At 28.6% G+C, this 13372-nt stretch overlaps 1 protein-coding gene across 2 annotated transcripts in view; it reads right to left on the bottom strand.

The window, feature by feature from the left end:
• The window catches only part of Tom70 (translocase of outer membrane 70), a 49572-nt gene that overhangs the window by 13769 nt on the left and 22431 nt on the right, over positions 1–13372 (bottom strand). For both annotated transcript variants that reach the window (XM_067275566.1, XM_067275567.1), the window contains exons 5-6: positions 9884–10011; positions 3334–3538 (exon numbers count right to left, since the gene is read on the bottom strand). In XM_067275566.1, coding sequence (XP_067131667.1) covers positions 3334–3538; positions 9884–10011 — 333 coding nt within the window. The remainder of the gene's footprint in view (positions 1–3333; positions 3539–9883; positions 10012–13372) is intronic.

Genomic DNA, 13372 nt, shown 5'->3' with positions numbered 1-13372 from the left:
GTTAGTTAATAATTATTAAATTTAACTAAAAATTGCTATTATTAATCATTTCCGTATCACATGAAAAATATGCCAAAATAGTGTTTCATTCTATAACAAACAAACAAACAAAAAAAAAAAAAACATGAAATGCTCAGAATTTCCATGAATTTCATGAAATTTTAAAGATCTACTATATAAAGCTGAAAAAAAGCCAGTCTCTTTCTTTCTGTCATGGTATGCCAAAAACGGCCACTATTTACATTAACAATATAAATTATTTTATATTTATTTTATATTTTTACAGTATAATATTCAATACATTATTATTTTTATTTGTAATTTAGTATGCCACAATGCCTGCATCGGGCCTTTCGACTTGTTCTAAATAATTTGGATTTATTTAGAATAAACATTTTACAAAATGATACATAAAACAATTTGCATTCAAAAATATAGAATATATATACTACAGTAGAGCGTCGATAAGTGGAACCAATTGGGGACTGGGGTCCTTCCAGTTAATGATTTGTTCCAGTTTCCGACTTTGTACGAAAAAATACATTAACCTGTCCGATGTTCAAATTTTTCTCCGTTGCATATCGCTTCCTGTTGAATTTTTCTCCATTGCGTGTCGCTTCGTGTTGAATTTTCGTCGATTTTAAGCCTAACGAAAATTTTTATAATAATCATCGAGGCTATCGTATCGTTAAAAATTATTTCTGCATTTTGTACAAACAAAATAAATATATTGAAGAATATAAAAAACATGAAAATTATACTTTAGAAGTAAATTCAGTATCAAAAACATTCGATTCAGCACGACACAGTCCAACTGAAAATCGTTCCACTTTCCGGCCATTCCACTTATCGACGCTCTACTGTACTAGACATCATTAAATGAAAAGATGTAGATAGCAAAAAATTAGATTTGATTTCTTTAATTCACATAAAGAAATCTAAAAGTAAATGAATATAAATAATATAATATAATAAAAAGTTAAAACACATTTAGAGCCATCTTAAAGCACAGAATAGCCAGATTTTAAACTGTTAACCATAACTGGGCTAAGAGAGAGAACTTAAATACACAATTCATTTTAAATATATTTTTCAAGAATTTCACAAATACAGTAAAGCGTCATTTATCTGAAAGTCGGTCAACCGAAAGCATTCCGGTCGGACTGTGTCGTGCTGAATCGAACGTTTTTGATACTAGATTAACTTCTAAAGTGTAATTTTTTTGTTTTTATATTTTTCAATATATTTATTTTGTTTGTACAAAATAAAGAAACAATTTTTAATGATATAATAGCCTCAATTATTATTATAAAAATTTTTGTTAGGCTTAAAATCAACAAAAATTCAACACGAAGTGACACGCAACAGAGAAAACTTTCAACATCAGATAGGTTAATATATTTTTTTCGTACATAATCGGTTATCTGAAAAATCAGTTATCCGAACAACCCCAGTCCCCAACTGATTCGGATAAACGATGCTCTACTGTACCATTTTACTATTACTACTGGACAAATAACTTGAAACAAAGTATCAGATATTACATTTAATATCAAAATTCATTAGTTTTATCAAATACTTTTGTTTCAATAAAATTTTATTTTATTTTTGTTAAACAGAACTTTTATATCTCAAAACAACACAAAGAATAAAACATACTTTTAAATGAACACAGAGTTTCAATATTTATAGTGATCAATTTGGAAAAAGATTTCCAATTAAATATATAATCATCAAATTTTGAAATTACATCTAATTATGCATACTTATCAAAACTAAAAAGAAATAAATTTAGATGTAATTTTTATTATATTTATTTTTGGTTTTGCTTTTACTGTTCATTTCTTTCCTTTCAAATCAAACTCATTCCTGAACAAATTATCTTAACTCTTCAACAGCTATTTTCAATTTACAAGAATTGTAAAATTCTTATAAATTAATGTAATTTTGAAATAAAAAAAAAAAAAAAAAAAAATTGTATTAGAAAACAGTAGTACAATTTTATCTAAATATATTTATGTTAATTCAAACTGGATGCATTAAAAAATACCAAACATATATTTTATTTCACTATGTTTATCCCCAAAAATGTTTATAATAATATAAATTATAAAACTTTTATGTTGTTCTACTAAAGTTTCTTATAACAGAAATGCAATCCACAAATGTGCTTCAAGAATGTTCATTGCTTTTAAAAGTGAAAATTTAAAGTTTTATAAATGTTTTTAGAATATACATTATAGTATAAATAAATATATAAAGTGTGCTTTGTTCCATAGTAAATAAAACTACTGTTTTAAAAATAACAGTTAAGTGCAGTAGCATTTAAAATTAAAAATTTTTCTTCGTTTTGCTTCTTGCTTAGGTTTGTATTAAATTATTATTTCAGCAACCTAATAGTGCTGTTTTTTCCCAAACTTATCACAACTTCTGTATGTTATAACACTCTTTTTTTATTCTTTTTAAGTACCTTTAACAAAATGCATTTTGAACTCATATCATCCCTCTTCAGTTGTCATACTATTAAACTGTACAAAACAAAGGTACAAATAAATTCTGGATTTTAATAACACAAACTAAGACATTAAAATGGAAACAGTAGGATGAACTTATATTTGGTATACAAACCAAATTATTAAATACGCATTTGGCACATTCAAATCTTCAAATATGTTATTAAAAGCAACAAGAGACATACCATAAGATAAGTACACATTTAAAATATAAATAAAACAAAGTGAAGAACTTTTACAGGGTACTTAAACATTATTGTAGGCTCCCCCATTGGCTAAAAATTGATACCAAGTGGAATATAATTGCATACCATCATTATTATTAATTTTTATTTCTGAATTTTATTTCAAAATGTTCAATAATTTTCTTTTTAAATGCATCAGACTCCTTTTAAATTATTTTTAATGTATGTTTTTTTTTGAATTTTATATCCTTGGCTATTACAGTAGCAAGTTACTGCTGACATGTAATTATTATTTTTAATTGCTATGATATACTCTTTAAACTCATATCATCCCTCTTCAGGTACTTAAAAAGAATTTTAAAAAAGTGTTATAACATACAGAAGTAGTTGTGATAAGTTTGGGAAAAAACAGCACTATTAGGTTGCTGAAATAATAATTTAATTAAAAATTTTTGTTTTGTTTTTTTTTTCTTAAGTCTGAATAAATTCTCTTTAGAAAAAAATTAAAAAAATAAAATATCAACAAAATTCTTATAATGATCTTTTAAATTTCTTAAAGATGTTTATGTTTTATTTATACAGGTAAACTCAAAATATATTTGTATCTTAACAATAGTTTAAGTTTATTAAATTACCTTAACATTTGCTTCTTTCATTTCTACCAGTCTTGTCAAATCACTTTTGGTTGCTTCCATATCACACTTCAATAAATTAAAAGTACCTCGTACAAGAAGCGCTTCCGCTAATCTTTCACCATTTCTTTCAATTTCATCAGTGCAAGCTGGAATAACTTCTTCATATTGTTCTTCAGCCAATAAATGTATTACTAGTTCATAGCCCCTATAAAAGTAAAAATTTAATAATTCATTCTTATTTTTTGTATATATTCAAATAATGATTTTTATATTTATATAAAATTTCCAAATACAATGATACCTCATACTTCAAATGCTCCAGAGTTTGAATTCTAAATTTAAAAAAAATTCAACTTGGAGTTCAAATGATACTTCTAAACTCAAACTGCATGTATAGCAAAAAAATTCACTCACTGATAAATGCTATCTGTTGTGCATTCAAGTTGTCTCTCTCTCTATGAAAGCATCTCTTGCTTTACACTCCTGTTTTCAGTGCTTTTTTTTAAATATTTGTTTATATATCATCAGGCCCATACCATAAGGTCATATGTCACTTTTCTTCTAACTGACAAGTGAATAAAGTTACAAATACAAGATTTTCAATGAAAACCTCCTTCAAAGAGAAGTTAGCATTGAAAAAAATTGAGTCAATATAACAAAAATTAAATTTTTTATACGGTTTCTTTTGGCTTTTCTGTAAAATTGTTCAAAATTGAGATACAACCAGCTGGCACTTGCCTAATGATATATGGAGGGTCAGAAAATAAAGGGGTACAAATCAAAAAAGTCAACTTTTGGGAAACTAAAAAACTTTGTAGTTTAGAATATTATGATGTTTTTTGCTTATGTAAGGAAACAGATTGAGAGTTATATTTTACAGACTCAGGCCTAGGAGTGCTATTTCCCCTTTGAAAAAGTGAGAAAAGTGAGTTGAAATACAGAAAAAGTGAATAAAAAGTGAGTGCAATAGTGACAAAACAAAGTGAAAACACAGAAGGAAAACTCAGCAAAACAGCAGTAAAAATTGTTATTTCTTTTTATTCTGTTATGGTTAAACACATTTTAAAAATTTCTGTATATACTGTAATATAGTAGCCACTCGTTATATCGCGTTTTTTTGGTCCCCTAAATTTTAAAAGCATTTGAGTCAATTAATTTTAAATTACCAATTACCACTGAATTTCTATTTGCAACGAAATACGAGAAAGAGCTAAATATGCAGAACAGGTGGATAGATCGATTGTCATTTGTTTCCTTTTGATATAAAAGTTGTTTATTTATTAGTTTTAAGTACAGTCTCCTCATTTACAAGTTTCTGTGAATTCGAAATTTCATACATTTATGTGAATTAACGGTATTGCGTCAATTCACATAAAGGTGTGAAATTTCGAATTCACCGCATAACGTGTAAGGAAAAGATCTCTCTAATTCTGAACGAAAACTTCTAAAATTTTTATACAGTAGTAACTTCATTTTGCTTTTTAGAGAATTTTTACTCTGTAATTTTATAAGTTTTGATGTTCTATTATATATTCAATATTCATTTTTTTTAAATTTTCAATTACAGCATTTATAATTTTTATTGAAAAATATAAACTACACGAATTTCTAATAAGCGATTTATATAGTACTGTATAATAAAATCGCAATTGATGTTTTGTTTTTATATCGACAGTATTTGTCTTTCAATGTCATTGTTAAAGAAACAATGCTAAATGGGCGTTCATGGTTTCGATGTTTACGTAAACGTCAATTAATTCGATATAACCTACGAATAAAATTCAGGATTGAAAAACTAAGCTTATTTTATATCAGAAACACTTGCTGATGAAAGAACAGAGATTCCATAGCATGTATAATCTGTTTAGTAAAAGCCCAGAATTTTTATTACTCGGTTATATCGCGTTTTTTTTTTCTGTTTCCCGATAACCAGTGGCTTCTGTATTTCCAGTAAACCATGAATACTTGAAAAGTCTTTGGCTTCTGTAAATAATCAGTCATGAAAGATGATGTTCTTTTATTAAGATTATTCTGCATGTTATCAACTTCCTTCTATTTCGCTTCCTCTTGCTTTTGAACACTTAACACTAATAAGCATCACACGTGCTGCTTGTACTTCATTCATGTTCTTGCTGTTAATAGCCTTCTCCAGTTTTTTTGTTTGCTGCTTCTAACAAAACTTAGACTGTCGCATGTATTTCATTTTCTTCTACATTTTTCTGGTTTAAACTCAGTTGCCGTTCCATAATCTTCATGTTACGAACAGCTTTCTTTTGTTGTTCTTCAAAACATTTCTGTGCTCTTTTTTCCGTTTCTCTTATTCTTTTAACTTCTTTTCATTTTCCAATCGTTCTTGATAATTTCTATGCACCGAGGAAGCTAATTTCAGTCGTCCTTTGCAATAGGTACAAGGTGTGGGCTTTGGTCATACATGTTTAGTCCCTCCTTAACAATCAAAAGTGAATTAAGCATTCTTTCCAACACTGATGCTCTATCAGGAGAAAGTGCCCGGCATAAAATTGATCCTCTCATTCATGGGAACGGGATTTTCGATGCTGATTTCACTAATTTGGCTATTCTCGGATATTTATCATTATCAGAAACTGTTTATTTTTTAATGCTTCGAGATGTGTAAATATTGATTTCCAAATAAAATAATAAATCTGAAATAAATATACTCCAAATAATATAAGTAAAATAATATTTTATTAATGATTTCATAAATAACAAAAAACTTTTTCCTGCAGATGAATAAAAACCAACATCGTTGCAAAGTTGTTAACCTTTGGGAAGCCTGTGAAAATCTTTCTCACAAGCAATTACGTGTTGTACTTTTTACAACACTTCGAATATTTTAATTTATTTGGTAAATTTTATATGTAAATATGAATTTACATTTTCGTTTACTTTTTTAGTCTCTCAATTAATGCACAATTATAATCGGCATAAGAGAAGATTAAAAAATGGATATTTCACAAGCAAAGTAATCACACATTTTATGAAAATAACACTTACTATATGGAATAATTATACTTGTAGTCAATTTAAACATACATTTATGGGAAGATGTAGATGTGATTTAACGTTAACAATATGCTATGAAATCATTAAAGTAATTTTATTAAACTCAAGTTTATGAAATTATTTAAAGATAAATCAAGTAAAAAAATATTTTTGTAAACGACAACTCCATAACCCGATTGTTAATTAAAACCAAATAATCTGCCAAATTATTGGGCTATAACCAGGATAACTAAATGGTCAGAAACGAAATCTTTTTTAGTGGTAGGAGGTTACGCTACTATCTCGTGTTAATTTTAATAATTATATATTTTGAATTTAAAAGCGGCAGCAGTGTTGTCAGCTTGAGAGATTAATCCCTCTGCGTAATGTGCTTTCCCCTGCAAAAGGACTTTAGTGATTTTCTTAGAAAACAGCCAAAACTGCAGGGATGCTTAGAATACTTATTTTTAAACTCTGTAGAAGGAAATGCAATTCGGATAAGGTAGATTTTGGCGAATAATGAAAATATGGCATGAGTACATAACTTTACTCAACACTGGCTTCTGAATTTGTAATGAGAGGGATTTTTTAAGTGCATAAAAGATTTTTTTAAATACGTTAAATAAATTTTTGTTTTCTATAACCTAACGACACTGAGCGGGCAGTTGCAATTTTGAGTCTGCTCAGGGCCGCGTATTTTCTTCTAAAAAATTCTATTCTGATAGTCCGATAATTCGGCAATTCGTTTGGCTTTAAAATTATTTTTGGTTTGCCCCACATCTTAATTAAGCACGTGAAAATGACCAAAAAAGTGAGAAAAGTGAGAAAATGACCTGAAAAGTGAGAAAAGTGAGCGACTCCGAGGCCTGAGACTACATGAAAATATAATTGAAACCGAAGAATTTTCTGATAAAAATGATGCAAATTGATTTGTCTAGGACATTAATGTGATAAAGATAAAAGCGTGTTATTTTTAGCGATGACTTATAACTGCAGTATACAAAAGCAAAATCAATACAAAGTGGCATAAGCCACTTTGTATTGATTTTGCTTTTGTATACTGCAGTTATAAGTCATCGCTAAAAATAACACGCTTTTATCTTTATCACATTAATGTCCTAGACAAATCAATTTGCATCATTTTTATCAGAAAATTCTTCGGTTTCAACTATCAAGGAAGGTCGTAGTATCAATGATTGAGATAAACAGGGAACTTATTACAAAGCATGATATGGCAGATCTGGCAGTCATGGTTAAGATGCCAGTCAACAGTGTACACCATTCTTAAGAACAAGAAAGCAATAAAAGCAGCAAATATGGCTAAAGGGAACAAATTGCAGCTCTAAATGAATGATTGATATCTTATCAGAGCGGTAGACCATGCCCATAAAAACAAAAAAAAAAAATCAAAAGAAATTGATACTGTACACAAGACCTGTTACAAAATAATTTGGGGGATATATCTGAAATTTTATGTGGTAAATAGAATAAAATTTTAAAGCAAAAAAAATCCAGAACTATTTCTCAAAACAATGCTAAAAATAAAGTATTTTCCACTTTACTAGAGATGCCCAAAAGCTCAAATACAAGAAATACCATTTCTGAGACCTGAACAAAGTCATGTTGCCTATTCCATTAAGCTTATTGTGTGTTGTAAAGTACTATTTTAGTTTACAACGTTTATCGACTCTACCGTGTCGGAAACAACCGTTAACCTACCGGGTACTTTACTCGGATTCGCGTTAGCGTGCCAGGCCTGGACTTTAAGCGTGCACCGAATTAAATAAAGACAATATGTGTCAATAGAAAAAAACCAAAGATTTAATTAGTCGTTTAGCAATAACTATGTACAATATTTAGTAAAAATCAAACAATAATTTATTCTAAGAAATTCAACAAAGTCAACCCGACAATTCTCGATTCAAATCTATGTCTAACTTAACTCTATTCCCCTTGGGAATCCGACAAAACCAAAAGCTTAACTTATAACAATAATTCTTATAAACTAGAGATCCTAATCGTCACCTCAATATACTCGGAACCTATTTCCTCAACTCTCAAGACTTTCTCAGACTGTCGATCCAAATTCGAATCACTTCAAATCACCTTGGAACTATTCGAGATCCTATCGGACACCTCTCTATTACTGCTGCGAAGCTCACCAAGCTCGTTGCTATCAGAATTCACCTCTCCGTCTTCACTTGAGACTCGGGATTTATAGTGTGAGGTGACGTCACAATTCTGAATGCGGTCACTCCCCTCATTTACATACTTAAATGTTAACAATAACGTTTTTCATCGTCTGGCAGCCCTTTTTCCGACAGTTTACTCACTAACCTTTTACATTATTTGTTTTTACAATTCTTTCCGGGACGTTTTTATTACTTAAGGTTTAGCGAGTTTTATTTCGTGCTTGTAGGTTCTCCCCCCCCTCTTCTCGGTGCGGACCTATTCTTTGCCGCTCGGGGAGCGAAAATGTGCGTGAGTCTTATGGCGCTTTTCTTTCGTCGGTGAGTTGGGTTTTATTTCTTCTCTTTTTAATTACTGAAGGTGAATGGTGAGGAAACCTTCGTCCTAACAAAACATAAGCCCCAAACAAAAATAGAATAATAAGCAAAATAAAAGTAAAATAAAAATAACGCTCGGACTTGGTTCCTTACAGTGTTAATAGGCAGATTTTGGGGAATATATCTCACCCCAAGTTCCTTTGACTTTTTTACTCCTACTGGCAGGATCTACAGCTCTGATAAGGTTCCAACCTGATTCAGAGCTGCAATTTTATCACTAAGAAACAAGAGATCACCACTCCTCACAAAAGTACAGTAAATGCAATTTTCATTTTACTACACAGTATTAAGGTATTTTATTTATTGTTTTCATATTTTAATTTATTATTTAGAGCATTTAATTGTAATATTTTTATCTTAAATCATTTGTTTTCTAAGTTTATTAAAATGGGTATTGTTCAGGATCTGGAAACAGATTAATTCACTTTCCATTATTTCTAATGGGAAAATTGATTCAGACTTTGAACAGACAGACAGATTGAATGGCCTCCTCTTTATATATAAAAACAAAATTTTGACTAATCTCTTTTAGCAATATATTACAAAAATAATATAGAATGCTATAAATTATGCATCTAGAGCAGTGGTTCTCAATCTTTTTGAAGTTAGAGAACAATAATTTTCACATTTTTTTCCACAGAACACTTACAATACATCAGCTTTAAAGCAGGGGTGGCAAACCTTTTTGAAATCAAGTGCACTCGGTCTAGTAGATGCCGACATTGGCATTTGCTAATTACATTCCTATACAAAAATTATTTTATACTGTATTGATTTTTATTTTGCAACAATTTTTAATTGTATATTTGTTTTTTCGTGAAACACTTGAAGTGGCTTCATGGAGTACCCGTGTTCCGCAGACCACAGATTAGGAACCACTGATCTAGAGGGTACTGAATTAAAAATAACAGCAGTCCTTACAAAAGATGTAGTGTAACTTCAATTTTTTTAATCATTAAAATAATTAATTTAAGAAATACCTTAATTTTGATGGATCTTTTCCTTCTTGCTTTTTATATTCCAAAACTTCTTTTAATACAGGATCATCACAAAAGGAAATAAAATAATTAGTGATAAAATGTTTTGAAGGCAGTTCTTTTGGTTGTGTCTAAAAAATAAAGATAATTTTTTTTAATACCTTCTTCATTTATTTTTTAAATTATTGATTCAACTATCAGAAATCTACGCCAAATTCTGTTTTAATATTTTAAAAAAATTTAATTTATTTAATTCTTGATTTGTTTAATAATTCATGAGATGTAAAAATTTTATATTTATCTTTCAAATTCCCAAGAAGGTATAAGCAATATTTATTTAAGTTCTGCATATTTTAATAATAATTAAATTTAATTCAAATTGAATAAATCAAATTATTCATACTTCATTATTTTCAGAATAATGACTTTATTAATGTTGATTATATTTTTAAAACAATGTATTAGAAATAATTTTAAAAATTTACAATTTTTTACTCATCCCATTATTTTATCTTTATTTTGCACAAATTCTAAGTTTGAATATGAATTTTTTATCAGAAACATTTTAAAAATCATTACATCTTATTTGGCAGAACTCGAACTAACCTGAGATTAATTAATAACTACTTTGTATAATTAATATAACCCTCATTGTTAAAGTAATCAAATTATATGCAGTAAATAACCACTTCTTAAAATAAATGAAAAATTACTATTTATATCATCTTGGAAAAAGAAAATAAAAAGTGATAGATTAACATTTAATGATGAATGAATTCAAAACTAATTCAAATTAAAAGTTAATTTTTTTAGTATAACTAATTTATAATTTTTATATATTAAGACACATTTGTTTCTATCAACTAATGATAAATTCCAACAGGAAAAAAATCCTATCAACATTATTACAATAGATATTACAACTGCTTGCAATAAACTTCATTCACCATTTAAACTTTCAGAAATTTACATAAACTTATAAGCTCTTGCATATATATTAAACCAAGTGTTATAAATAATTCCTTTTGAAATTCCTAATTCCAATAACCTACTACCTTGGATTTCGTTGGTTCAGAATACATTGCTAAAATATAATATGCAAATCTTGCAACCACCTGGCAACACATTGCAACGAATCAAGAGGTATGGCAGTACCAGAACCAATATGGAAAATTATTATCCAGAAGTCTTTCAACAGTATTGTACAGAACATGCAGATAACTCAGTCTACAGTCCATGAAATCATAAAATATTTTCAAGAAAAGGTAAACACTTGTCCAGAAAAAGCTTTAGGAAGAAAATTACCTCAGTTTCAGACAAATATGGTATACTATGGTCAACTTTTGACATTATATTTCCTAAAGCAGGCAAGTTTCTGCAGCTGACTTAGTGGAGAAGTTAATATCTCATTATCTGAATGCAGTGTGGAGATATATGTGACAATGCAAATATAGGCTGTATAAATCCAAGGGAAAACCTTTCATAAATCAGATAAATCAATATTTCATGTAAACCATGGGATTGTAGACAAGAAAGTCACTTGCATTAAAGATGAAGCTAATAATCCTGCATCTTATTCAAGACAAGTCCAGAAGCCAGTCTTTAATGATTTGGAGATACATTAGTGCAGAGGAAACTGGGATTTGCATTTTTGTAATGGTGTGAACTCTGAAGCCTGAATTCTAATCCTTCAGCAACATCTATGTAAATCAAAATGCAAACTTTTCAAAAGATAAGCCTGTATTTTCAAGCACAACAGCACCCATTTGCACAATGCTAGAAAAACCAAAGCTTGGTTACAGTCTAATCATATATACATACTCTCCTGCTCAGGATCAAGCCTGGACCTGTATCTGATAGAAAAGTTATGGCAATTTTTGAAAAGAAAGATGACTCAATGCAGTCCATATACATTAGAACAATTATGTACATATTAAAGTGAAGAATGGGAAAAAATTTTAGGCATTGGAGCATGGAAGATACAAACTTGTGCGTAAGTTTTTATCTTCCATGTCTCAATGCCTCTTACAAAGCAAAAAGGTGATGCTATTCCATAGTGATTACAGAATCTTAACACATTGAATGAAGTTCAAAGAACTGTGTTGCAAAAGTTCTGCAGATTATAAATTACATATTTTAATAACAGTATTTTCTCAAAATCTGAGCTTCTGACATGTTTTTATGATCTAAAAATCATACTAACATAATAAATTATGTTTAATTACAAAAATAAACATCTGTGCATTGTGATATGAGTCATTTTAAGCTTTTATTGGTAAATGAATTCATTGTGAGTTATAGAATTAATAAAAATGATATAAGTCAATTGTAAACTGCTGTTTTGGATCTAAAATTTTTCCATCTTTTTTATAACAATAATCATCCTAAAAAAAAAACACTGCATACCACATATATTAGAAACCAATAATCTTAAACAAAGTTAAAAGAAATTGAATATTTAATTTTAGTTAAACAATTGAAACTTCTACTTCATTTTTGTTAAATATCAAAATAATAATCTATGACATAAAATGAATTCTCCCCTCTACAATTTAAAGTTTTAACAATGGATTATGATAAATAAATAACTAAAAAAAAAAAAAATATTTTAAAGTTTTTAGATTAAAACTGCAATGACATATATTACTGCAAACGAAGAATCAAGGTGTTAATGTTTTATTAATCATGCTATGTCAGAATGTTAATCCTGCTAAATGCAAATTTGTATAATGCTGCATTTTTTAATAAGTTTAACAATATTAATAAGTTTTTAAACATTTTTTACCTCAATATTTTTTTCGAATTAATTGTTTTATAATTGATTAATAATACAGTTTTATTATTTTTGTAATAACTTTTTTCTTTCTCATAATTTAAAGAAACAAGAAAGAATAAGTCTGTTATATGTAAATACATTAATAGAGAGATTGAGGCTAAAGTTTTAAACATGAAAACGTGTACGTCAGATGTTCAGCACTGCTTTCCTGTAAGTCCAGAAGTTTGACAATGGCATTTGAAATGTCGAGCATGATTCCATTGACTTTCTAAACACCATTGTCAAACTTATAGGCTCACAGGAAAGCAGCACTGAACATCCAATGTACACATTTTCGCATTTAAAACTTTGGCCTCAACCTCACTAATGTTTTACAAAATAAAAAAAACTTAAGATAATTGATTTATATTATTTCATAAATTAATAGTAAGTTTTTACAATCATACAATTATTTTTTCATTAGATGAAATACAATGACCTCTAACTTATGTGACACTCTTAATTGTGAGATATTTTTCACTGATCCTGGCTGAAGCCTATGGAAGATAATGTCTAAAATCTCTCATTTTAACAACTCTCTCAGTTCTACACCTCTACAAATGTTTTAGAGTAATGTATTTTCTTTTATTTTACCATCATGATTGTCAATCATAAGAACAGAGTGGGATCACTTTGACATAGGTCAAAACAGATGCCCAAGGAAGATAAGAAAGCAG

This window comes from Centruroides vittatus, unplaced genomic scaffold (assembly GCF_030686945.1).
Source record: "Centruroides vittatus isolate TY-2023 unplaced genomic scaffold, ASM3068694v2 contig_628, whole genome shotgun sequence".
NCBI classification, from domain to species: Eukaryota; Metazoa; Arthropoda; class Arachnida; order Scorpiones; family Buthidae; genus Centruroides; species Centruroides vittatus.
Note: the sequence above shows the minus strand (reverse complement) of the source record. Positions and strands in the feature narration are given on the sequence as shown.